At 39.9% G+C, this 27,971-nt stretch overlaps 1 protein-coding gene across 1 annotated transcript; it reads right to left on the bottom strand.

Annotated features, from left to right (window-relative positions):
* Window positions 1–232: 232 nt before the first annotated feature.
* On the bottom strand, window positions 233–25,114 carry samd1b (sterile alpha motif domain containing 1b). Its single transcript, XM_061988106.2, has 7 exons — window positions 24,094–25,114; window positions 15,259–15,463; window positions 14,989–15,104; window positions 6,215–6,251; window positions 6,009–6,126; window positions 2,247–2,361; window positions 233–2,148 (listed from the first exon to the last, which is right to left on the bottom strand). The coding sequence occupies exons 1-7, from the start codon at window positions 24,910–24,912 to the stop codon at window positions 2,002–2,004; spliced, it is 1,557 nt and encodes a 518-aa protein (XP_061844090.2). The 5' UTR covers window positions 24,913–25,114; the 3' UTR covers window positions 233–2,001.
* Between the last annotated feature and the right edge of the window lie 2,857 nt (window positions 25,115–27,971).

Here is a 27,971-nt window from a genome sequence, read left to right as displayed (position 1 = left end):
TTGTGGATGGCTACCAAAAGCGCCTTATTGCAGTGAAACTTGCCAAGGGACATGTAAGCAAATATTAACATTGCTGTATGTATACTTTTGACCCACATTTTCAGTAGACCCATAATAAATTCATAAAAGAACCAAACTTCATGAATGTTTTTTGTGAGCGACAAGTATGTGCTCCAATCACTCAATCACAAAAAAATAAGAGTTGTAGAAATGATTGGAAACTCAAGACAGCCATGACATTATGTTCTTTACAAGTGTATGTCAACTTTTGACCACGACTGTATATTCTGAGCGCGATGATATCACGTTATCGATGGGAAAATGCATTTTCATGATTTGCCCGAGCGCCTCGGAGACACGGAGAGTAACAATCGGTAGAAAATGGATGAGAAAGGACAGATTTAAAAAAAGGATAATAAAAAAAATAAATTATAATTTTTTTTTTAACCTGGGACTTCCCGCGGGCCAGATTTCAGACGCTGGCGGGCCGTAATTTGGGGACCCCTGATATAAACGATACATAAAATAATTTGTTAGGCCACTTAAACTAAGAAACAATGTGGCAGACCACATAAATGTTGTGGGAGGCCACATAAAAAAATGCGGCTGACTCAGTGGCCTAGTGGTTAGAGTGTCCGTCCTGAGATCGGTAGGTTGGGAGTTCAAATCCCGGCCGAGTCATACCAAAGACTATAAAAATGGGACCCATTACCTCCCTGCTTGGCACTCAGCATCAAGGGTTGGAATTGGGGGTTAAATCACCAAAATGATTCCCGGGCGCAGCCACCGCTGCTGCCCACTGCTCCCCTCACCTCCCAGGGGGTGATCAAGGGTGATGGGTCAAATGCAGAGAATAATTTCGCCACGCCTAGTGTGTGTGTGTGACAATCATTGGTACTTTAACTTTAACTTTTTAAATGTGAAGTGAAGTGAATTATATTTATATAGCGCTTTTCTCTAGTGACTCAAAGCGCTTTACATAGTGAAAACCCAATATCTAAGTTACATTTAAACCAGTGTGGGTGGCACTGGGAGCAGGTGGGTAAAGCGTCTTGCCCAAAGACACAACGGCAGTGGCTAGGATGGCGGAAGTGAAGTGAATTACATTTATATAGCGCTTTTCTCAAGTGACTCAAAAGCGCTTTACATTGTGAAACCCAATATCTAAGTTACATTTAAACCAGTGTGGGTGGCACTGGGAGCAGGTGGGTAAAGTGTCTTGCCCAAGGACACAACGGCAGTGACTAGGATGGTGGAAGCGGGGATCGAACCTGCAACCCTCAGGTTGATGGCACGGCCACTCTACCAACCGAGCTATGTTCCACTTGAAATAATGTCGCGGCCCATAAAATGATACATCAGACCACATAAATGACATGGAGGGCCACATTAAATGACAAGGCGGGCCACATAAGGCCTTGAGTTTGACACCTGTGGTCTAAGATAGCGAATTAATAGTTGATACATTTCAGTATCCTGCAGTGGAGGTGTCCACCACTGCAAACTACATCAACACACTGCACGACTGTGTCAATCACACCTATCTTTGTAAATGCAGACCTTGTAATAAAGTACCAGCTCCGGTACTGTATCGCATTAGACTGAGCCTAATGACGTGTCAATCTGATTAATTTCTAATTTGCTGCCTCTCAATCCGACATGCTCCATTAAACATCCCCCCTCGCAGAGACTCTCAGCGAGACGTGCGCCTTTCACAGCATCCAAAAATCTACTCGGCGTCGTGCACGGATATGCCAAATAGCTTGAAGGTCGTCTGCAAGTTCTCACTTTTTTAACATCAAAGTCAGCATCTGTGAATGCCCATGAGCAAAACTGCGCACACTTTGACTGAGAAACGGCTGAAAAAAACCAAACATGTTGAATACTTCTCACATTGGTGAGAAATCATTTTTATGTGTATTGCCACTCATTGAGCAGAGAAGGCCCTGGAAGTGTTTATGCATGTGTGCGTCTGTTTAAATATTTGACTATCGCGCGTATTCATGTACAGTCGTCATCCTCAAAGTGAGTTTTTTGCAAAACCTTCACATGGTGCTCGTAGATCTTGAGGGCGGGGCCCAGTTTGATTGACAGGCCAATCAAAACGTCATTACGCTGCATTAGGAGAAGGGACTTCCCATCGATTTCCTGAGGCAGAGAGCAAAAGCCATGTCGAGATGCATTGGATGTGTGTACTGTCTGCCTGTGGCGCTCCCTGCTGGTGGCGAGAGGAGATGCGGACTCACCTGTGTCCCAAAGGCAGCGGCCTGCTCGGGGAAACCGGCGCTGGTAAAATAGGAGACCACATCAGACACGGTCCAGTTCACTGGGCTCCCGCTGACCACTTCTATCTTAATAAACCTGTTAAGATAAGCAAGAGAGGCTTCCAATTCATGACTTAACAATCAGGGATGTCAAACGTACGGCCCGAGGGCCGGATCAGACCCGCGACCAGGTTATATCCGGCCCGCGGGATGAGTTTGCTAAGTATAAAAATTACCCTGAAATTTTTGAATGAAAGAAACAGCTGTTCTAAATGTGTCCACTGGATGTCGCAATAGCAGTTCTTTGTATCTTTGTAGACGATGCTACATATGTACAAAATAAACCACATGATGTTAGTACATCAGTCAAGGAAAATGACCAAACTACATAAATAACATACTGTAATTTGATTTTGATATAATTGTTTTATCTTGATACATTGAAAATTAACACCAATGAGTTGACTGATGAACATTATGTCATAATTAGAGATGCCGATAAATGCTTTAAAATGTAATATCGGAAATTATCGGTATCGTTTTTTTAATTATCGGTATCGTTTTTTTTTTTTTTTTTTAAATCAACATAAAAAACACAAGATACACTTACAATTAGTGCACCAACCCAAAAAAACTCCCTCCCCCACTCATTCACACAAAAGGGTTGTTTCTTTCTGTTATTAATATTCTGGTTCCTACATTATATATCAATATATATCAATACAGTCTGCAAGGGATACAGTCCGTAAGCACACATGATTGTGCGTGCTGCTGGTCCACTAATAGTACTAACCTTTAACAGTTAATTTTACTCATTTTCATTAATTACTAGTTTCTATGTAACTGTTTTTATATTGTTTTACTTTCTTTTTTATTCAAGAAAATGTTTTCAATTTAGTTATCTTGTTTTATTTTATTATTATTTTTAAAAAGGACCTTATCTTCACCATACCTGGTTGTCCAAATTAGGCATAATAATATGTTAATTCCACGACTGTATGTATCGGTATCGGTTGATATCGGTATTGGTAATTAAGAGTTGGACAATATCGGAATATCGGATATCGGCAAAAAAGCCATTATCGGACATCCCTACTCATAATTTATTCAGAAAATATAAATAACGAGAAATAAAGTATATATACTATTAACCGCAACAGGTAATTGTAAAAAAAACAACAACAAAAAAGCATTATCCATCCATCCATCCATCCATCTTCTTCCGCTTATCCGAGGTCGGGTCGCGGGGGCAGCAGCCTAAGCAGGGAAGCCCAGACTTCCCTCTCCCCAGCCACTTCGTCCAGCTCTTCCCGGGGGATCCCGAGGCGTTCCCAGGCCAGCCGGGAGACATAGTCTTCCCAACGTGTCCTGGGTCGGACGTGCCCTAAACACCTCCCGAGGGAGGCGATCGGGTGGCATCCTGACCAGATGCCCGAACCACCTCATCTGGCTCCTCTCGATGTGGAGGAGCAGCGGCTTTACTCTGAGCTCCCCGCGGATGACAGAGCTTCTCACCCTATCTCTAAGGGAGAGCCCTGCCACCCGGCGGAGGAAACTCATTTCGGCCGCTTGTACCCGTGATCTTGTCCTTTCGGTCATAACCCAAAGCTCATGACCATAGGTGAGGATGGGAACGTAGATCGACCGGTAAATTGAGAGCTTTGCCTTCCGGCTCAGCTCCTTCTTCACCACAACGGATCGATACAGCGTCCGCATTACTGAAGATGCCGCACCGATCCGCCTGTCGATCTCACGATCCACTCTTCCCTCACTCGTGAACAAGACTCCGAGGTACTTGAACTCCTCCACTTGGGGCAGGGTCTCCTCCCCAACCCGGAGATGGCACTCCACCCTTTTCCGGGCGAGAACCATGGACTCGGACTTGGAGGTGCTGATTCTCATCCCAGTCGCTTCACACTCGGCTGCGAACCGATCCAGCGAGAGCTGAAGATCCTGGCCAGATGAAGCCATCAGGACCACATCATCTGCAAAAAGCAGAGACCTAATCCTGCAGCCACCAAACCGGATCCCCTCAACGCCTTGATTGCGCCTAGAAATTCTGTCCATAAAAGTTATGAACAGAATCGGTGACAAAGGGCAGCCTTGGCGGAGTCCAACCCTCACTGGAAACGTGTCCGGCTTACTGCCGGCAATGCGGACCAAGCTCTGACACTGATCATACAGGGAGCGGACCGCCAAAATCAGACAGTCCGATACCCCATACTCTCTGAGCACTCCCCACAGGACTTCCCGAGGGACACGGTCGAATGCCTTCTCCAAGTCCACAAAGCACATGTAGACTGGTTGGGCAAACTCCCATGCACCCTTCAAGGACCCTGCCGAGAGTATAGAGCTGGTCCACAGTTCCACGACCAGGACGAAAAACACACTGTTCTCTGAGCTGCCACCTTACCGTGGTAGAGGAGTTTGCGTGTCCCAATGATCCTAGGAGCTATGTTGTCCGGGGGCTTTATGCCCCCTGGTAGGGTCTCCCAAGACAAACTGGTCCTAGGTGAGGGATCAGACAAAGAGCAGCTCGAAGACCTCCATGAAGAATAAAAATAAAGGACCCAGATTTCCCTCGCCCGGACGCGGGTCACCGGGGCCCCCCTCCGGAGCCAGGCCCGGAGGCGGGGCACGATGGCGAGCGCCTGGTGGCCGGGCCTGTCCCCATGGGGCCCGGCCGGGCATAGCCCGAAGAGGCAACGTGGGTCCCCCCTCCAATGGGCTCACCACCCATGGCAGGGGCCATAGAGGTCGGGTGCAGTGTGAGCTGGGCGGCAGCCGAAGGCAGGGCACTTGGCGGTGCGATCCTCGGCTACAGAAGCTAGCTCTTGGGACGTGGAACGTCACCTCGCTGGGGGGGGAAGGAGCCTGAGCTAGTGCGCGAGGTCGAGAAGTTCCGGCTAGATATAGTCGGACTCACTTCGACGCACAGCAAGGGCTCTGGAACCAGTTCTCTCTCAAAAAAGCAATATGATTTGTACAATTTCAGAATGTGCTTGTTCTATTTTTAAACTAAGAAAACAATCTGAAGTTGTCTTTATTTTTAAGTTATCGTGCCGTGATTTTACCAGTCCCGCCCACTTGGGGGTGGATTTTTCTCCATGTGGCCCCCAATCTAAAATGAGTTTGACACCCCTGACTTAAATGAATACAATTAAATATAGGCGTATAGTGAACACCTGAAAGGCCTTACAAAAGATTTGTGTCATCGAACAATAGAAAAGAGTCTCTAGGTTCGTAGTCTTTTTAGCACTATCACTAGTCATGACTCCTGCTAATCAAAACACTGGGCTGCACGCTTCCACACCTCAATTTTCATGGCGGCGGTGAAAAAAATAAAAATACAATAATTTTAAGATATCAGATGAGCTTCAAGGGGGCCCTTTTGGGGATTATAATCAGGGTAAGGTTACTTTTGAAATAAAAAATATTTACATTTAAGATATTTTTCTCCCAGTCCTTATTTTTAATGGATCACAAACATATTATTATTATTGATATCGGCCGATGTAAAACACATCGTGATACAGTTATTCGCCATATCGCCCAGCCCCATGTCTGGATCTTCATTCCTGCGGCAAATACTTTACCTTTGGTGACTGCTTGTATTTGATTAATGAATTCATACAGAAATAGTAATAATAATATTGCAGTCTTTCACTATTTAATATGTACCGTGTGGGAATTTTTCCTCAGTTTTTTTTTTTTTTTTTACATGTGACTAAAGACTGTGCTTACCCTCCATTGGTAACGCCACAATTCATCCCGGGCTCTTCAGACAGGCCGTTGTCTCTGGGGGAGGCGGTGGGTGTGAGCAGGCAGGAGGACACGCCCACTTCTGTCTTACGCTCAACACCTAATCGCAAAAGAAACGGTGGCTAAAATCCACTCAAAGTACAATTTAATCAACACACATCCATCTTGAGAAGGAGCAAGGAACTCACCGTTAAAGCCCGACTGGGCGTCTTCGAGCGAATCGATCTGCATGGAAAAATATTTTTTTAAATGAAACCAATGAACAAAAAGTTGGCACCTGTTATAAAGGGTGTCTCTGGTAAAATGATGCTAATTTGACTGTTGGGGTTAGGATTAGTACTGGTTGGCAGGGGATTAAATACTTATTGTACTCACTTACATATCGTTTAGTTTAAATGTAATAATATAATTTTATAACAGTATAATTGATCATATAATTCTATTTAAATAAACTCTTATTTGTCTGAATTTGTTTAATTTATTTTGTGTCTATTACAATTTGTCTCCCATAAGTTATTTTCATAGCTTTTAACAATATATATAACGATATATATATCACAATATATTATTTGCTATGTAAATTATAGCATAACCATTTCAGAATGGGTTACAAAGGCTCTTAATTTGGCTGCTGGCATATGCAGTAACATATTGCGTCATTTCTGGTCATTATTTTAGTCAACTTGCTAATTTACTGTTTCTAAATCTGGTTGTATCTACACTTCTGTTAAAATGTAAAACTTATTTTTCTGTTGTTTGGATACTTTTAGGTGATACTACAAATTGAGTTAGTTACAGGGGCCGTATCGGTCTTACCCGTGCTGATACTGATTCTTCAAATTTTCAAGCTCGATAAATAATTCAATTTTTGATCACAATCATATTCAGACAAAAACACAGGATTGCCTCGTAACAATAGCAATTTAATATTAAAATGATTTCATACTATTGGCTCTGATTTGAATCCATACGGTTTTTGCCCTTAGAGTCATCCTGTGTCCACGGACTTATTTCCTCAGTTTGTAAACAATAACAAAAACTACAAAAAAATCTTGTGAGAAAAAAAATAATTGATCTAATCACTGCACTATCGACCATACAATGATACTGAACTTGGTATCGTTATTGTTATCTGTATCGATCCATCCACCTTTGTTTACATTAAAGAGCTCCAGCTTGGGGTTAGCATATCCTCCTACAGTGTGTAGTGTAGCATGTTGAGCTATTCCTCGTCCTCCAGTGATAATGCTACTTGTTAGAACCATAGTTTATTTGCCGCCATGGTGGCGAGGATTGTTGACTTCGAAGTGGCTTTGCACTGTAGAGGGACATTAGCCGCTAGTGAGAATGCTACATTGCGTTGAGGAAAGCCTTTGTTCACCTGTCGCTCTCAAATTTGCGAGATACAGCTGGAATGTCATCAACATGCATTATCACGATATCACGATAGTATTAAAAGCGCTCTTGTCGGCCAAATTTATATTAGTTTAGTTTATTATTTCTTCGGTCAGTGGTCAACCAAATAATACGACAGTTTTGCATCCATGAATTCATAAATTGACAATTTTACAGACCAAAACTCACAAATTCAGCAGCGGATGACATCATTGTGATGCTGCCGCACTTGTTTGCTTAATGACAATAACTGAAATGAATTGCTGACCTACAGTCCGATACACTGAACTCATCATGACCCAATGATACACTAGGTGGATCTATTCCACTGTAACTTTCAATTATTATTTTTTTTTCAAATTGACACATTTCATAATGAAAAAAATAATTTGCTAATATTTTCGGTAACACTTTAGTATGGGGAACATATTCTAAGTCAGTGGTCCCCAACCTTTTTGTAGCTGCGGACCAGTCAACGGGGGTGGGGTATTTTTATTTTTATTTTTTTTCTGGTCATAAATGATAAATGATAAATGGGTTGTACTTGCCAAGTAAGTTTTTGTTTTTTGTTCATAGTCTTTTGCCTTTATGCAAGTCTTTTGTTTTCATTAGCCAAGTTTTTTTACCTCCACTCTTGTGTGCGCCTTTCGTTTGTTCTTTTTTGATAGTGTTTAATAAATCATGTACTCACATTCCCGTCTCGCCCGAGCCAACTTTGGGTTGTACTTGTATAGCGCTTTTCTACCTTCAAGGTACTCAAAGCGCTTTGACACTACTTCCACATTTACCCATTCACACACACATTCACACATTGATGGAGGGAGCTGCCATGCAAGGCGCTAACCAGCACCCATCAGGAGCAAGGGTGAAGTGTCTTGCTCAGGACACAACGGACATGACGAGGTTGGTACTAGGTGGGGATTGAACCAGGGACCCTCGGGTCACGCACGGCCATTCTTCCACTGCGCCACGCCGTCCCTAAAGAAATACAATCATGTGTGCTTACGGACTGTATCCCTGCAGACTGTATTGATCTATATTGATATATAATGTATATATTGTGTTTTTTATGTTGATTTAATAAATAAAAAAATAAAATAATATATTTATTTATTTATTTTTTAATTTCTTGTGCGGCCCGGTGGTTGGGGACCACTGTTCTAAGTAACAAAGACTTAATTTAGAGTTATTTGGACACTAGGGGAACATATAAGGGTTAGGGTTAGGGTTACCAATAAGCAATAATTCTGAGGTTATTGAGGGAAGACTCTTAGTTAATGGCTTACTGGTTGTATAATAAGGCCATGCAGAAATAGGCATTAATAAGTACTTAATAATGACTAATTAAGAGCCATTATATTACTAATTTTCATGTTAATAAGCAACTAATTAATGGTGAATATGTTCCCCATACTAAAGTGTTACCATATTTTCATATTGACGTAAGATAACCCTTTATACTACTCAGTGGCCTAGTGGACCTACTCAGTGGCCTAGTGGTTAGAGTGTCCGCCCTGAGATTGGTAGGTTGTGAGTTCAAACCCCGGCCGAGTCATACCAAAGACTATAAAAATGGGACCCATTACCTCCCTGCTTGGCACTCAGCATCAAGGGTTGGAATTGGGGGTTAAATCACCAAAAATGATTCCCGGGCGCGGCACCGCTGCTGCCCACTGCTCCCCTCACCTCCCAGGGGGTGATCAAGGGGATGGGTCAAATGCAGAGGACAAATTTCACCACACCTAGTGTGTGTGTGACAATCATTGGGACTTTAACTTTAACTTATAATGCAACTTTACTTGCTTAAATAAGTCCTTTCTCTCTTTGTTTTGGGAAAGCTGTCCATGAGTCAATATGAAAACATATAAAGACTTTACTTGTAACAGTCTAACTCTGAGCGCCCTCCCTTGTACAGCCTTGTGTACTGCAGCTACTGTGTTCTTTATTTATTTATGTTTTGATACTGCAATACATTGCAATAATACATACATCTTGCTAATAACATTTTGTGTGGTTCCAATTGGATTTCCCAGAAAGTCATGCTGCTGGTATAAAGTCTTTGATATCGAGTGTTACAACAGAATTGAAAATGACTTCATTGGTTATTTTCAAGTATCTTTTTAGGGCCCAAACACCAAGCTGTGTGAAGGCCAGATTATACTTTTTTAATTTTTTATTTGTTGACCTAAACCAGGGGTCGGCAACCCAAAACGTTGAAAGAGCCATATAGGACCAAAAATACAAAAAAACAAATCTGTCTGGAGCCGTAAAAAATTAAAAGCTGTGTATAAGTGTATATAAGTGTTATAATGAAGGCAACACATGATGTAAGTGTCTATATTAGCTATAATAGCATACTATCAAAATGACTATGTGTCGCAGGCTGAAGCAAATCTTTGTTGACAGAAATGTTGAAATGTTATATTTATTCTACACATTTTTACAACATTAGAAACCATTAGTAAATCAGAGGCTACTTAGAAGGTGAGATAACTTCTGGAAATTACTGGCTTTTAATGGCCAAAGGTATAGATGTGTGTGTCCAAGTTAAAGGAAACAATAGATATATTACAATCTTTGGCAAGTTAGGTAATGTTTGCTGTGGTCTGGAACAACATGGCACACAAACAACTATCTGAAATGCAGCCAATATTACATACACATAATGTGTCATGAGACATGCAAAACTAAATTATATACAAAGAAGATAAAATATATAAATATACCTACAAATAAGGCATAATGATGCAATATGTACATACAGATGGCCAATGTCAATGACATCAACAAAGCGCACCTTCGTGCATACACGCACAGCATAAAACATTTGGTGGACAAAATGAGACAAAGAAGGAGTGGAAGATTTTACATGTAAACAACCTGTTGCGTCACAGTCACACGATGGTGAGTTCAAGAACCGCCAAAATTAGTAGGACAAAACGATGTTCACCAAATACTCTCATCAGTGAAGCATACACACAAATATATTAAACAGTGGGCTTTCTAACAATCGGGAATATGCGTGTCATGTTTGTCCTCAAACAAAAAACATACTAAAACAAAAAAAATATTTCTCCCCCATCTTTTTCCATTTTTAATCCTTTTTTAAAAATGCCCCAGGGAGCCACTGGGGTGGCACTAAAGAGCCGCGGGTTGCTGACCCCCGACCTAAACATTGGCATATGTCTTGTATCGATTCAGTTTCATGGACTCTTGAGAATGTCGATGAGTTGCCATGTCAAATAAAATCCGTAACTCCTTTGAAGGCTCACAGTTTTAGCATTTCTTCTGCTTGATGAGCTTCATGGCCCTGAGGCGTCTGCTTTGGTGACAACCTGAAATGACCTAATGTGTCTTTGATGCGCTCAGACGTATAGATCTGTATAATTACACATTGGGGATCCCACAGATGCAGGGAATATTAGAGGTCCCAGGTATCTGAAAAAGTTTCAGCCATAAAAGTTCTTAAAGTCATAAACATTAATATCCATCCATCGGGGTTGGGTTGCGGGGGCAGCAGCCTAAGTAGAGAAGCCTAGACTACCTTCTCTCCAGGTCTAGCTCCTCTTGGGGGATCCCGAGGTGTTCCCAGTCCAGCTGGGAGACATAGTCTGCCCAACGTGTCCTGGGTCTATCGGCCGGACGTGCATTAATATATTTTTTTCCGATTTTCAACGCTTAAATCTCTAGATAAACTTTAGCTCTGTCCATCCACATAAAGTTTATTTTTTTGTTTTACGCCCTTTTTGTCCAAGAAAACCCATTTTTTTATGGCACAAATACAATCTATGCAATATTTGTGCATGCACACACTATTTTTGTAACCACAGAAGTCTTATTTCACTACTAACTTTGCAAAATGTGTTTTTATTAGATTAGATGACCTGAAATGGTTTTCACTTCACAGATGTGCTTGAAGCTCATTGAGAGAATGCCAAGAGTGTGCAAAACAGCAATCAGAGCAAAGGGTGGCTATTTTGAAGAAACTAGAATATAAAATATATTTTCATTTATTTCACTTTTTTTTGTTAAGTACATAACTCCACATGTGTTCATTCATAGTTTTGATGCCTTCAGTGACAATCTACAATGTAAATAGTCATGAAAATAAAGACAACGCATTAAATGAGGTGTGTCCAAACCTTTGGCCTGTACTGTGTATCTTTTAATACGTAAATTGACAATATCGCGCAACCCTACTTCAGATACTAAATAACCTTAAAGCTAATGGGACCAAAAAGCATTTAATAACGACATTATCAAATACGTTTTGGTTCTATTCATCATATCATATCATTTTCACAATGTTTTTTATGAAATATTAATTAGTCCCTTCTTTTTGTTGTTATTTTAGTGTACGACCTTTATTAACAATATGAGAGCATATGAATTTAAGTTACAAAAATAACCTCCAAAGGCGTCAAAGGCCACTGCACGTGACTGCCGGGAATCGATACCGGTACTCAATGGTCCCTATTTTTGCTACTTTTGTGTGTGTTCATGTGTTAATCAATGTTATTTAATTCTTTAATAATAATATTTATTTTGTTATTTAACATTTAACAGTGACCTGATAATAAATGTGCCACCCAGTTTCTATATTTTGTTCTCTTACACTTGAGTCTCATTTGCAAGCATGCGTTAATTTCAGTTTGTCCGAGGTGTGTTGTTGTAGTCAGGAAGTAGTCTCTGCCATTAAGATTAATGTGTCAGTCCTGTGTTTTTTTTTTAGCTCTACATAATATTAAGTATTGTACCGTGTTTTCCGGACTATAAGGCGCACTTAAAACCCTATGTTTTACTCAAAACTCGACAGTGCGCCTTATAACCCGGTGCGCCTAATGTAAGGAATACGTATGGTTGCGCTTACTTTGCGCTTATTTTATTTGCATGGTGTAATAAGTGTGACCAGTAGATGGCAGACAGCACTATGCTTGCAATATGTCTCAAGTAAATGTTCCAATGAAAATATAGAACATTACACACGGCGCTGAAAAATCTATCAAAATGTTTTAGTACGACTTTGGTAAGCTTTGAAGCCGCACCGCTTGATGGATTGTCGGCGCATTCAACATACGAGTATTATTATAGTGTGTGTATAAGGTAAGACATTATCTGGTGTTTTGTTTCGCAATATTATGCAACAGCAACTTTTCTTACCCTCTGGTACCTGCTGATCTGCATTTGGGATCTGCATAAGTCCTGAAAAATTGCGCGCATCCGCGAGTCGATAAGCTTCTTTTTTCCTCTATCTTCTTGTTATGTGGCATTCATCCTCCGCTGTTGCCATTTCTAACATGAAGTAGTGTAAAGTTCTTATATCTGTCAGTAAACTCGCCATGTTAAAACATACCGGTGTAGTGAGTTTACATTATTCACCCAAGGAACTTTAGTTATTAGAGAGTTCCGGTCGGACGGTTTTTCACGGAACACATTTCCTGTGTTGTTGTTTCCAGGTGAGGAGATGCTGCTCAATTATTGATTTAAGTCAAGTCTGAATGTCATTAAAACAGTTAGCTCCATCTTTTGACACTTCTTCCACTCCCGTCCTTGCACGCTACACCGCTACAACAAAGATGACGGGGAGAAGACGCTGCCGAAGGTGAACCACGTAAATAAGACCACCCACAACACGGCGCATCCGGAAGCGACTGTCAGAAAGCGTCTTGAAGATGATCTGTAAAACATGGTCTATGCAACATTTTGACCAAAGAATCACCATTACATGTTATGTACACCACAAGGAAGTGTTTTCCATTTAGAAAAAAATAATAATAATATGACTCCTTTAATGCGCCCTATAATCCGGTGCGCCTAATATATGAAAAAAGATCAAAAATAGACCGTTCATCGGCAGTGCGCCTTATAATCCGGTGCGCCCTATGGTCCGGAAAATACGATACTTGTTACACACCAGCAGTTTGCTAATCAGTAGCATGTATATGGCATAATAAATGTAAATTACATCGGGCTAATGCAATTTGAAAAGTGGAGCGTTACTTTCAAGTGTTTTCTAACAGGCAATCCGCTACAATTACGACTGTTTGCCCGCCAAGTGCTTGAGCCGGTGCCGAAGAGTCTGCAACCGGGCGCGATGTCGCGTGCAACAAAGGTATCGAAATGATACCTGTCAAAATTGCTCATGACAAGTTGTGCTTATGCTTCCTGTTGCTCTGTTTTTGGTATTGTTTCCTGTGCAGCGCTAATTGTTTTCCCGTTCCACTTCCGGTCTGCCCTCATTCTCTGCCAACTTACCTATAGCTTGTGTGCTGCTTCTCCTCACGTGTCCTTGATTTGTGATCCGGTGGCTAACCTGTCCCTTATCACTAATTAAAAGGATTTACCTGCCAGTGTCGCCTTCCTTCGAGACTACTTTAATGACTAATGGTGGTGATGGTTTGTCTTTGGATTTTTGCCTGCCTAGTCCTAATTAAAATACCTTCTCTTTTGCAATTCGCTTGCCGCCACTGCATCTCAGGCTCACACCGCCAGCTATTATGACAGTACCGTTTGATTTTATGTGAATCGGTACTTGGTATTGCCGACAGAACATGGTCGGTATTTATAAAAGTAATTGGTGCCCATTCCAATGTATATTAATCCAGTGTTTTTCAACCTTTTTTGAGCCAAGGCACATTTTTTTCATTGGAAAAATCCCGAGGCACACCACCAGCAGAAAACATTAAAAAATGAAACTCTGCAGCCGATATTGACAGTAAAAAGTCGTACAATTGTTGCATATAAATTCAAACCATAACCAAGCATGCATCACTATAGCTCGTCTCAAAGTAGGTGTACTGTCACCACCCTGTCACATCACGCCGTGACTTGTTTTGAGTTTTTGGGTGTTTTCCTGTGTGTAGTGTTTTAGTTCTTGTCTTGCGCTCCTATTTTGTTGTTGATTGTCATGTCATGTACGGATGTACTTTGTGGACGCCGTCTGCTGCTCCGCACGCTGTAAGTCTTTGCTGTCGTCCAGCATTCTGTTTTAGTTTACTTTGCAGCCAGTTCCGTTTTAGCATCGTTTTGCATAGCCATCCCTAAGCTTCAATGCATTTTCTTAGCAGCACTCGCCTTTTGTTTATTTTTGGTTTAAGCATTAGACACCTTTTTACCTGCACGTTGTCTCCCGCTGTCGTCTGCATATTGTGATCACGACAAACCATGTTCCCGACATCTACAAAGCATTTAGCTATCTGCTGCCACCTACTGATATGGAAGAGTATTACACGGTTACTCTGCCGCGCTCTAGACAGCACAGACACTCAACAACGTCACATTATTTGCGGATTATAATTACTGGTTTGCAAAAAAATATTTTTAACCCAATTAGATGAAATGACATCATCTCCCACAACACACCAGACAATATCTCACGGTACACTAGTGTGCCGCGGCACAGCGGTTGAAAAACACTGTATTAATCTACTTGCATTCATATTTTCATATAAAGCTGCTAAATGATGTGGATGGGGCATTATTCTTTACAAAACGTGATGGAAGTTAAATAATTTGGTTTTAATGATTATAATCACAAATAGTGATTGGCCTGTGTGTCCATAGGTACCTGATCAGGTGTGGCAGGTGTCTGGTCCGCATGTTTACTGTTGCATCGTGATGGGGAAGCACCCAAAGGAGGCGAACACTCAGTCATAGCGATGGGGTCCACACCTGACAGGCCCTCTGCACATGTTAACGAGGAGAAGGAGATAAGCACTTATCACAGATGCTTATATATATGCTCATTAAAACATACAGTACTGTATGTTAGTCACCAGACAATTCATTAGGGAAAATATGCACAAAATAAAAGTACAGAGAGGTATGGTATACACACCTTTGTCACTATGTTCATGCTGACCAGAACTCTCCTCCTCCAAGGATCTTTGGATTTCACCATCTTCTGTGGCTTTCTCCTTGACACCTGCTGTGGTTGTCATGGCTACCAGGGATGTTCGTCCCTCCTCAATGGGATCCTCCTCTTCGTTCTCTTGCACACCTATTTCACCGGCTGCCTCCATCCGTTCGCTCTCCTGTAGAGCCTGGAGCAATGTGTAAGTCGTCAGAATTGGCTGTTTTGACAGGAATGGAAACAACTTTAAGGAGGACTTTGTGCTGCTTCTGTGGAGCAGAAAGTGCAGTTAAGGAGGAAAAAACTCACAAGATGGTAGAATTGACACAAAAACTTGAGGGGTACCTTGAGCGCTGGGCAAAAGAGATCGGACAGATTTGGAGCACATTTGCGGGGAAAGGTGAGCAAATATTGCTGTGCTGATAGACTCTAACCCCCCAAAAAACGACTATTCAAATTCAAACTGAAGGTGCTTTAACGATGTACAACGGCCTCCCTTTTCGTATGATGTTTCAGATATTGCACCAAAGAAAGGTGAAAGCATCAGCACTGATAAAGGTGAGAAACACTATTGCAGGGTTTCTCCTATATGGAGTTGATTGTGGCACCACGGCAAAATAAAAGCTGCCACACTTCAAAAATGTGGGTCTTATACATGAAAAATAATTAAAAGTAATACATTGTATGAATTAGGGCTGCACGATTTTAATAAAAAACCTACATTTTTATAATTTATACATATAAACGCATAAAACTGCAAAAATAACAACTGAAGGAAGATATGTTACTGTGAATCAACATATTATTGTCTAAAAGTGCCACACATTAGAAAAATATGTAATAATTTACTTTTAAAAATAGTTGGCTTTATGCAGACAGACTCTGAGCTTTTGTCTATATCATGCTTTTAAACTGAAGAAATACCCGATAAAAACCATACAGTGTTTATAATGTAATGTAATCATAATATATAATAATGCAAGTGACCATTTAAAAATATATCAACTTTTATTTTTCATTACTGTAGAATTGTTTGTACTGTAATTGGAAGGTATATAACTTTGTTATCATAAATAAATCAACATCCATTTATACATCCTTCCATTTTCTTCCGCTTATCCGAGGTCGGGTCGCGGGGGCAGCAGCCTAAGCAGAGAAGTCCAGACTTATAATAATGATAAATGGGTTATACTTATATAGCGCTTTTCTACCTTCAAGGTACTCAAAGCGCTTTGACAGTATTTCCACATTTACCCATTCACACACACATTCACACACTGATGGCGGGAGCTGCCATGCAAGGCGCTAACCAGCAGCCATCAGGAGCAAGGGGTGAAGTGTCTTGCCCAACGACACAACGGACGTAACTAGGATGGTAGAAGGTGGGGATTGAACCCCAGTAACCAGCAACCCTCCGATTACTGGCACGGCCACTCTACCAACTTCGCCACGCCGTCCCCAGCCGTCCCTCTCCCCAGCCACTTCGTCCAGCTCCTCCCGGGGGATCCCGAGGCGTTCCCAGGCCAGCCGGGAGACATAGTCTTTCCAACGTGTCCTGGGTCTTCCCCGTGGCCTCCTACCGGTCGGACGTGCCCTAAACACCTCCCAAGGGAGGCGTTCGGGTGGCATCCTGAGCAGATGCCTGAGGCACCTCATCTGGCTCCTCTCGATGTGGAGGAGCAGCGGCTTTACTCTGAGTTCCCCCCGGATGACAGAGCTTCTCACCCTATCTCTAAGGGAGAGCCCCGCCACCCGGCAGAAGAAACTAATTTCGGCCGTTTGTACCCGTGATCTTGTCCTTTCGGTCATAACCCAAAGCTCATGACCATAGGTGAGGATGGGAACGTAGATCGACCGGTAAATTGAGAGATTTGCCTTCCGGCTCAGCTCCTTCTTCACCACAACGGATCGATACAGCGTCCGCATTACTGAAGACGCCGCCCCGATACACCTGTCGGTATCACGATCCACTCTTTCCTCACTCGTGAACAAGACTCTGAGGTACTTGAACTCCTCCACTTGGGGAAAGATGTCCTCCCCAACTTGGTGATGGCACGCCACCCTTTCCCGGGCGAGAACCATGGACTCGGACTTGGAGGTGCTGATTACCATCCCAGTCGCTTCACACTCGGCTGTGAACCGATCCAGTGAGAGCTGAAGATCTTGGCCAGATGAAGCCATCAGGACCACATTATCTGCAAAAAGCAGAGACCTAATCCTGCAGCCACCAAACCGGATCCCCTCAACGCCCTGACTGCGCCTTGTAAAATTGCGACTTTTTTTGAGTAAAATTCAAACTTTTATCGTAATATTGCACAAATGTTCAGTTTTTCTTGTAAAATTTTGACTTGCATTGATTGAAATTACGACTTTTATTATAATACAGCCAAAATTCTAAGTTTTTCTTGTGAAATTGTGACATTTTTTTTTTTGTAAAATAATGACTTTTGCCACATTATGACTTTTGTCATAATTTTGCCAAGTAAAATTTTGATTATTATTATAATATTGCCAAAATGTTTAAGTTTTCTTATAAATTGGGACGTCTGTCGAGTAAAAGTATGACTCTTTTCATAAAATTGCCATAATTCTAAGCTTTTCTTGTAAAATTGCGAATGTTATTGAGTAAAATTCCGACTTTTGTCATAATATTTCACAAATGTTTGACTTGCATTGAGTAAAATTACGACTTTTATTATAATACTGCCAACATTCTAAGTTTTTCTTGTGAAATTGTGACTTTTTTATGTAAAATTATTACTTTTTAATGCAAAATGGTTTGAGTTTGAGTTTATTTCGAACATGCAAGTATACAACATGATACATCACAATCTCCAGTTTCTCTTTTCAACATGTTCGAAAAGGAGTAGGAAGAAGCAGAGCTTATTTAATCCTACCCCTTTTCTTTTACATAACAGTTGCTAAAACTTTTGTTCACTTCCTGTTCTCAATTTATTCACAATATACTCCATAAGTAATCACAATACAATAAGTAAATAAATGATAATTGGTGAAGTAAGTTACATTTCATATGTTGAGATAAGTAAGATTATTTTGTGAGTGAAATAATGAAAGAATGGATGAGTTAAATAAATTCAGAATGTTTATCATGGTTCTTCTTCTTTGTACTTTGTAAACACTTTAAGTTTGAAGAGTTTCTTGAAGTGGATCATATTAGTACATTGTTTGATTGCTTTGCTTAAATCCATTCCATAATTTAATTCCACATACTGATATACTGAAGGTCTTAAGTGTTGTACGTGCATACAAATGTTTTAAATTACATTTCTCCCTAAGATTATTATGTCTGGTGACATTTGTCATCTAAAATTCCGATTTTTATCACAATATCGCCAATTTTGTTGTTGTTCTTGTAAAATAGTAACATTTTTTGAGTAAAATTATGACGTTTGTCACATGACTTTTGTCATAATTTTGCCAAGTAAAATTCCGATTATTATTATAATATTGCCAACATTTTAAAGTTTTCTTATAAAATTGTGACTTTTGTCGAGTAAAATTAAGACTCTTTTCATAAAATTGCAAAAATGTTAAGCTTTTCTTGTAAAATTGTGACTGTTATTGAGTAAAATTCCAACTTTCATCATAATATTGCACAAATGTTCAGTTTTTCTTGTAAAATTTTGACTTGCATTGAGTAAAATTATGACTTTTATTATAATACTGCCAAAATTCTAAGTTTTTCTTGTGAAATTGTGACATTTTTCTTGTAAAATTCCAACTTTCACAACAAGCGTTTTTGGATTTGCATAGTTTGTATATATTATTAATGTGGTAAATACAAATATTTATATATCTAGAAAGGGTGGTCCTCAAGAGGTAGGAATCTCAGGAAGGTACCAAATACCAAAAAATTGTTTTTATTAAAAGCAGTCTTTTTTTCACATTATGTCGACTTTTTTCTTATAAATTTTGGATTTTTTTTTCATAATTATGACTTTTTCATGTAAAACGATTACTTTGTAATGCAAAATGGTGACATTTGCCATCTAAAATTCAGATTTTTATCACAATATTGCCTATTTTGCCTATATTTTCTCATAAAATTGTGACTTTTTCATGTAAAATTATGTTCCGTTTTTCTTGTAAAATGTTGACTTGCATCGAGTAAAATTACGACTTGTGAAATTGTGATATTTTTCTCGTGAAATTCCAACTCATTTTTCACAACAAGCGTTTTTATATTTGCATAGTATGTATGTATTAGGTTGTAAATGCAAAAGGGACAAGCGGTAGAAAATGGATGGAGGGATACATATATATCTAGTAACGGTGATCCTAAGGAGGTATGCATTTTTCGGGGGTCTCAAGAAGGTAACAAATACAAACAAAAAATTCAACACAAAAAAAAACAACCTAAAAGAAGTATTTTTTTCACATTTTGTTGACTTTTTTCTTCTAAAATTGGCAACAATTTCTTATATCTTTTGTTTCTGTAATATTGCAATATTTTCTCATAAAATTATGACTTTTTCATGTAAAATTATTACTTTTTAATGCAAAATCGTGACATTTGTCTTCTAAAACTATGACTTTTATCACAATATTGCCAATTTTGTTGTTGTTCTTGTAAAATAGTGAAATATTTTGAGTAAAATAATGACTTTTGTCATCATTTTGGCAAGTAAAATTCAGATTATTATAATATTGCCAAAATGTTAAAGTTTTCTTATAAAATTGTGACTTTTGTCGAGAAAAATAACAACTCTTTTCGTAAAATTGCCAAATTGTTAAGCTTTTCTTGTAAAATTGCGACTGTTATTGAGTAAAATTCAAATTTGTATTATAATATTACAATAATGTTAAGTTTTTATTGTAAAATGTTGACTTGCGTTGAGTAAAATTACGACTTAACACCGCCAAAATTCCAAGTTTTTCTTGTGAAATTGGGAAATTTTTCTTGTGAAATTCCAACTCATTTTTCACAACAAGCGTTTTTATATTTGCATAGGATGTATATATTATTAATGTTGTAAACACAAATCTTTATATATCTAGAAAGGGTGGTCCTAAAGAGGTAGGCATTTTTTGGAGGTGACAAGAAGGTAACAAATACAAACAAAAAATTTAAAAATAAAATTAACTAAAAGCAGTATTTTTTCAGTGTCAACTTTTTTCTTAGAAAATTGGGAACAATTTCTCATATTCTTTCTGTTTCTGTTATATTTCAATATTTTCTCGTAAAATCATGACTTTTTCATGTAAAATGATTACTTTTAAATGCAAAATGGTGACATTTGTCTTATAAAATTCTGACTTTTATCACAATATTGCCAATGTTGTTGTTCTTGTAAAATTATGACTTTTGCCACATTATGACTTTCGTCATAATTTTGCCAAGTAAAATTCCAATTATTATTATAATATTGCCAACATTTTTACAATTTTCTTATAAAATTGTGACCTTTGGCGTGTAAAATTACGACTCTTTTCATAAAATTGCGACTGTTACTGACTAAAATTCCAACTTTTATCATAATATTGCACACATGTTCAGTTTTTCTTGTAAAATGTTGACTTGCATTGAGTAAAATTACAACTTTTATCAAGTTTTTCTTGTGAAATTGTGACATTTTTCTTGTGAAATTCCAACTTTCACAACAAGCGTTTTGTTATATTTGCATAGTATGTTTAGATTATTAATGTTGTAAATACAAATATTTGTCTATCTAGAAAGGGTGGTCCTAAAGAGGTAGGCATTTTTCAGAGGTAACAAGAGGGTAAAAATACAAACAAAAAATTTAAAAATGTAATTAACTAAAGCAGTCTTTTTTTCACAATGTCGACTTTTTTCTTATAAAATTGGGAACAATTTGTCTTATTCTTTCTGTTTCTGTAATATTTCAATATTTTCTTGTAAAATTATGACTTTTTCATGTAAAATTATTACTTTTTAAAATGCAAAATTGTGACATTTGTCTTATAAAATTCTGACTTTTATCACAATATTGCCAATTTTGCTGTTCTTGTAAAATAGTGAAATTTTTTGAGTAAAATTCTGACTAAAACTCCAACTTTTATCATAATATTGCGCATATGTTCAGTTTTTCTTGTAAAATGTTGAGTAAAATTGCGTTGAGTAAAATTACGACTTTTATTAAGTTTTTCTTGTGAAATTGTGACATTTTTCTTGTGAAATTCCAACTTTCACAAAAAGCATTTTTTATATTTGCATAGTAGGTATATATTATTAATGTTGTAAATACAAATCTTTATGTATCTCGAAAGGGTGGTCTTAAAGAGGTAGGCATTTTTTGGAGGTGACAAGAAGGTAACAGATACAAACAAAAAATAAAAAAATAAAATTAACTAAAAGCAGTCTTTTTTTCAGTGTTGACTTTTTTCTTATAAAATTGGGAACAATTTCTCATATTCTTTCTGTTTCTGTAGTATTGCAATATTTTCTCGTAAAATTATGACTTTTTCATGTAAAATGATTACTTTTTAATGCAAAATCGTGACATTTGTCTTCTAAAACTCTTGACTTTTATCACAATACTGCCAATTTTGTTGTTGTTCTTGTAAAAGAGTGACATTTTTGGAGTAAAATTATGATTTTTGCCACATTATGACTTTTGTCATAATTTTGCCAAGTAAAATTCCAATTATTATTATTATAATATTGCCAACATTTTTAACATTTTCTTATAAAATTGTGACTTTTGGCGTGTAAAATTACGACTCTTTTCATAAAATTGCGACTGTTACTGAGTAAAATTCCAACTTTTATCATAATATTGCACACATGTTCAGTTTTTCTTGTAAAACGTTGACTTGCATTGAGTAAAATTACGACTTTTATCAAGTTTTTCTTGTGAAGTTGTGACATTTTCTTGTGAAATTCCAACTTTCACAACAAGCGTTTTTTATATTTGCATAGTAGGCATATATTATTAATGTTGTAAATACAAATCTTTATATATCTCGAAAGGGTGGTCCTAAAGAGGTAGGCATTTTTCGGAGGTCTCAAGAAAGTAACAAATACAAACAAAAAAACAACTAAAAGCAGTCTTTTTTTCGCAATATGTTGACTTTTTTACTATAAATTTGGGAACAATCTCTCATATTCTTTCTGTTTCTGTAGTATTGCAATATTTTCTCGTAAAATTATGACTTTTTCATGTAAAATGATTACTTTTTAATGCAAAATCGTGACATTTGTCTTCTAAAACTCTGACTTTTATCACAATACTGCCAATTTTGTTGTTGTTCTTGTTAAACAGTGACATTTTTTTGAGTAAAATAATGACTTTTGTCATCATTTTGCCAAGTAAAATTCCGATTATTATTAGAATATTGCCAACATTTTTAAGTTTTCTTATAAAATTGTGACTTTTGTCGAGTAAAATAACGACTCTTTCCGCAAAATTGCCAAATTTTTAAGCTTTTCTTGTAAAATTGCGACTGTTATTGAGTAAAATTCAAATTTTTATCAAGAAATCTGCGTTCAAAGAACTCCGGCTTATTAGTGATTCCCAGAGCCCAAAAAAAGTCTGCGGGCTGTAGAGCGTTTTCTATTCGGGCTCCAGCACTATGGAATGCCCTCCCGGTAACAGTTAGAGATGCTACCTCAGTAGAAACATTTAAGTCCCATCTCAAAACTCATTTGTATACTCTAGCCTTTGAATAGCCCCCCTTTTTTAGACCAGTTGATCTGCCGTTTCTTTTCTTTTCTCCTCTGTTCCCCCCTATCCCTTGTGGAAGGGGAGACACACAGATCCGGTGGCCATGGATGGGGTGCTGGCTGTCCGGGGTCGGGACCCGGGGTGAACCGCTCGCCTGTATATCGGTTGGGAACATCTCTGCGCTGCTGACCCGTCTCCGCTCGGGATGGTTTCCTGCTGACCCCACTGTGGACTGGACTCTTGCTGTTATGCTGGATCCACTATGGACTGGACTCTCACAATATTATGTTAGACCCACTCGACATCCATTGCATTCGGTCTCCCTAGAGGGGGGGGGTTACCCACATATGCGGTCCTCTCCAAGGTTTCTCATAGTCATTCACATCGACGTCCCACTGGGGTGAGTTTTTCCTTGCCCTTATGTGGGCTATACCGAGGATGTCGTTGTGGCTTGTGCAGCCCTTTGAGACACTTGTGATTTAGGGCTACATAAATAAACATTGATTGATTGATTGATTGATAATATTGCAATAATGTTCAGTTTTTCTTGACTTGCGTTGAGTAAAATTACGACTTTTATTAAGTTTCTCGTGTGAAATTGTGACATTCACAACAAGCGTTTCTTATATTTGCATAGTATGTATATATTATATACAGATTTGTATTTACAACATTAATATCTAGAAAGGGTGGTCCTAAAGAGGTAGGCATTTTTTTTTCGGAGGTCTCAAGAAGGTAACAAATACAAGAATATGTGTGTGTGCGTGTGTGGCGTGGGGAAAAACAAGCAAAAGTGAGCAGGTGATTATGCAAATGAGCAAGGGAGCGTCACGTACGTGGGTTGGGTCACCAGCTGGCCCATGTTGAGTATACACGTCACCGACCCCACTTCTCTCGTGCACGCGCCATGCAGAGACACTCACAAGATGCGCGCGTGTCTTTATTTATGAGATGCGCGCGCGTGTTTATTTATGAAGCGGCTTTTTTTTTTTCCCACCCCGCGCGCACGTACACACACACGCGTGTACGTGTGATGATGCAAAACACATTGGCGCGCGTCGCACGGTGGTCATTAAAAGCAGCAGACAGCACGCTCGCCCCCGCCAACGCGCGCATGCACGACCCCCCCCCCCGGACGTGTCGCCAATGTTAAGTTTATTGTTATGTCGCCCACCTTTTTGTCCTTTGCGAGTCTCCCGCCGGACCCCTCCGCCGTCCTCGCCCCCCGCGGGGGGAGAGTGGCGTTCCCGCAGCGGGTCCTGCGCAGCCGGCCTCTCACCGCCACCTCTTTCTCCATCACCACTTTGACTTTCTCCTCCGAGAGGCGCTCCTGGCCGCTGAGATAGCCCCAGAGCTCTCGCAGTACGAGCGGCTTGGCGGGGATGGCGACGTCGGGGCCGAGGCGGAGGCTCCGCTCGGACAGGTCCAAGTTGGATGCGGGTCTCCCGAGTCCAAGTTTGGGGCGAAGCGGCGCGTTTTGTTGGTGTTCGCCGGCGCATGCGGTGGAACTTTGCTCGGACGGTTCACTGTCCCGCGTGTCCGGGCGGACTTCTGGCGGTCCTGATTCATCTTCTTCCGCCGCCGCCGCCGCCGCACCACCACTCCCGTGAGACTTATTAATTCGCCTCTTTTTCACCGGTCGGTGGTCCGGGCTGGGCTCCCCGGAGTCCTCCTCCTGGTCGGTGAGGCTGAGCGCGCTGTCGCCGTTGTTGTTGCTCACAAGCTCCGCCGCCGCCGCCGCCTCTTTCTTCCGGCTCTTCCGCTGCACCTTAGCCGCGTTCCGGTACGAGATAGACCCCTTGTAGCTAACTTTCAACACAGTCTGATCCTGGATCAGTTTCTCCAGTTCCGCCCTGGTTCGGTCCGGGTCTGACCCGTGTCGTCGGCGGACCATTCGACAAATCCTCTCCAGGTCCGGGCGCGCTTTCCTGGAGCGGAGCGAGTCGATGGTTTCCAGTATCCACTCCCGGTACTTGTTGTTCGGTCCGGACATGTTCTCCCCCAATAATGCGGATGATGTTCGGCGGGGTTGTTCCTCAAGTGCGACTCCCCGGCTACGGAAGCCCGCTTAGGACTCCGCGGCGTTCCTTTTTTCGCCACAACGTGCGCTTAAGGTGGACTGAAGATGGCGCCCGCTCAACGCTATTTAAGGTGGAATTGTCTCGCTTTTTGGCGCATCACAGCCGCGTTCTTTGTTCGCAGTGTCATCGCGTCCGGTCCACGGTGGGAACATAAAGACTGACGCGCGGTACGTGCGTGTCCGTACGTGCGGGCCGCGTGGTGAGGAACTAGTAATGTGCGGGTCGATACTGGAATATCGACACTGCGGATACTAGAAAAATAGTACTTTATTGATATCTCCAGGAGCGTTCTCTCAGGAACATTTTAATTCCAGCAGCAGTGTACAGAATTGAGATCGAATTTAAAAAGTAAATAAAGGAGGTATAAATGGAAATAAAATAGAAAATATAACAATTAAGATTTAAAAATAAAAAGCCACAATAAGAATTCAAATATAACAGAAAAAATAAGAATGTAACTAGAGAAACTAGGCAGTAGTGACCATGTTATGAAAATGTATTGCACTGTTGCACGAGTTCAAACCCCCGGCCGAGTCATACCGAAGACTATAAAAAAAAAAAAAGTGAGCCATTACCTCCCTGCTTGGCACTCAGCATCAAGGGTTGGAATTGGGGGTTAAATCACCAAAAATAATTCCCGGGCACGACCACCGCTGCTGCTCACTCCTCCCCTCACCTCCCTGGGGGTGAACAAGGGGATGGGTCAAATGCAGAGGACAAATTTCACCACACCTACACTGTAAAAAAAATATATATATTTTTATAGTTAATTTACTCTAAATTTCTACTGTAATTTTTCTTTTCTTTTTTTAAATAGTTTATAAAACTGTAGAATTGAAGACATGATCTGTAAATAAACAATCCGCGTGTTATTTTAAGTAATATGCCAGTAATGACAAACTATGTATATTTCTTCTTTTTTTTTACAGAAAAATACCAAATTAATTATACATAGCATTTTCTGTTTTCTTAAATTACTTTCAAATTCATGTAAAATTACGATATTTTTCCGCAAAACGTTTCATGAACATTTCTGTAAATATAATGTTTTTGATCATTATTTGGTTTACAATGTTATACTTTAATTTTATGGTTTTCGTTTGGCAGCCCGAGCTGCCAGTAGATGACCGTTTTTTTACAGAATATTTTTTTACAGTGGAGTGTGTGTGTGTGACTATCATTGGTACTTTACTTTACTTTACATGTATGCTGTAATAGCGATATACATATATTTCTAGTGTGCCGTGAGATACAGTCTGGTGTGCCGTGGGAGATTATGTAGTTTCACCTATTTGGGTTAAAAATATTTTTTGCAAACCAGTAATTATAATCTGCAAATAATGTGTTGTTGTTGAGTGTTGGTGCTGTCTCGAGCTCGGCAGAGTAACCGTGTTATTCTCCTCAATATCAGTAGGTGGCAGCTGGTAGCTAATTGCTTTGTAGATGTCGGGAACAAGTCGTGTGAGACGACGATGGTTTGTCGTGATCACAATATGCAGGTGTGCAGGTAAAAAGGTATCTAATGCTTAAACCAAAAGTAAACAAACGGTGAGTGCCGTTAAGAAAAGGCATTGAAGCTATAGGGAAGGCTATGCAGAACGAAAGTAAAACTGTAATAGCGACAAAGTAAACAAAAACAGAATGCTGGACGACAGCAAAGACTTACAGCGTGTGGGAGCAGCAGACGGCGTCCACAAAGTACATCCGTACATGACATGGCAATCAACAATGTCCACACACAAAAAAGATAGCAACAACTTAAATATTCTTGATTGCTAAAAATATAGCAGGTGCGGGGAATAGCGCTCAAAGGAAGACATGAAACTGCTACAGGAAAATACCAACAAAACAGGAAAAGCCACCAAAATAGGAGCGCAAGACAAGAAGTAAAACACTATGCACAGGAGCACAACCAAAAAACTCCAAATAAGTCACGGCTTGATGTGACCGGTGGTGACAGTACACCTACTTTGAGACAAGAGCTATAGTGATGCACGCTTGGTTATGGTTTAAAGTCATATCCAACAATTACGAGAACGACTTTTTATTGTCTGAGTTTAATTTCTTAATGATTTCTGCTGGTGGTGTGCCTCCAGATTTTTTCAATGAAAAATATGCGCCTTGGCTCAAAAAAGGTTGAAAAAGTTAAAGTACCAATGATTGTCTCACACACACTAGGTGTGGTGAAATGTGTCCTCTGCATTTGACCCATCCCCTTGTTCACCCCCTGGGAGGTGAGGGGAGCAGTGGGCAGCAGCGGTGCCGCGCCCGGGAATCATTTTTGGTGATTTAACCCCCAATTCCAACCCTTGATGCTGAGGGCCAAGCAGGGAGGTAATGGGTCCCATTTTTATAGTCTTTGGTATGACTCGGCCGGGGTTTGAACTCACAACCTACCGATCTCAGGGCGGACACTCTAACCACTGGGCCACTGGTTTACACACACCTTCCCATCTTGCACACATATAACGGTTGTGATACACCCATTTTCACACTTTACACACACACTTAGGATTGTGATACACACATCTTTATCTCCAGATTATTTTTTTTTTCAAACATTGCTGTTGCCTAAGTCTTCACATGTAGCCTATACTCTATGCTGTCATTTTTATTTATCTCCAGATTTTTTTTCAAACCTTTGTATTTGTCTCAAATTTTAATTAATTGTTGAGCAGTTCTTGAAAAGATTACAGGATATTTTTACTTTCTCTTTAGGTCTTTACGTATAGGCCCACTTCAAAGTAAACAATGACGATTGCTGTGGATTTGCCGAAATATTTTGTCAAGTTACAGTAATCATTCATCACATATGCTAAAAAAAGGTCAGGAAAAATGTCCCAATTATGTGATTTCTTATAGTAAAATGGTTTTTTTTACAAATGTGTTTTGTATTTATCACTGTTCTGGGTAACTCACTCCAATAGTGTCTTATCATATGAAGTCTCTGTGAGTGAGATGACAATAAAAC

This window comes from Nerophis lumbriciformis, linkage group LG27, assembly GCF_033978685.3.
Source record: "Nerophis lumbriciformis linkage group LG27, RoL_Nlum_v2.1, whole genome shotgun sequence".
In the NCBI taxonomy this organism is placed as follows: domain Eukaryota; kingdom Metazoa; phylum Chordata; class Actinopteri; order Syngnathiformes; family Syngnathidae; genus Nerophis; species Nerophis lumbriciformis.
The sequence above is the reverse complement of the archived record's forward strand: the minus strand, read 5'-3'. Positions and strand labels throughout refer to the sequence as shown.

Bases quoted from the DNA above. Each gene is read 5' to 3' on its own strand.
- samd1b (XM_061988106.2), bottom strand. From the start codon at position 24,912: ATGTCCGGACCGAACAACAAGTACCGGGAGTGGATACTGGAAACCATC. The intron at 15,105-15,258 runs GTGTGTATACCA...TAACATGTGCAG, and splicing joins GCATGAACATAGTGACAAAG to AGGGCCTGTCAGGTGTGGAC. The intron at 6,252-14,988 runs GTACCTATGGAC...TTTTCCATGCAG, and splicing joins CACCTGCCACACCTGATCAG to ATCGATTCGCTCGAAGACGC.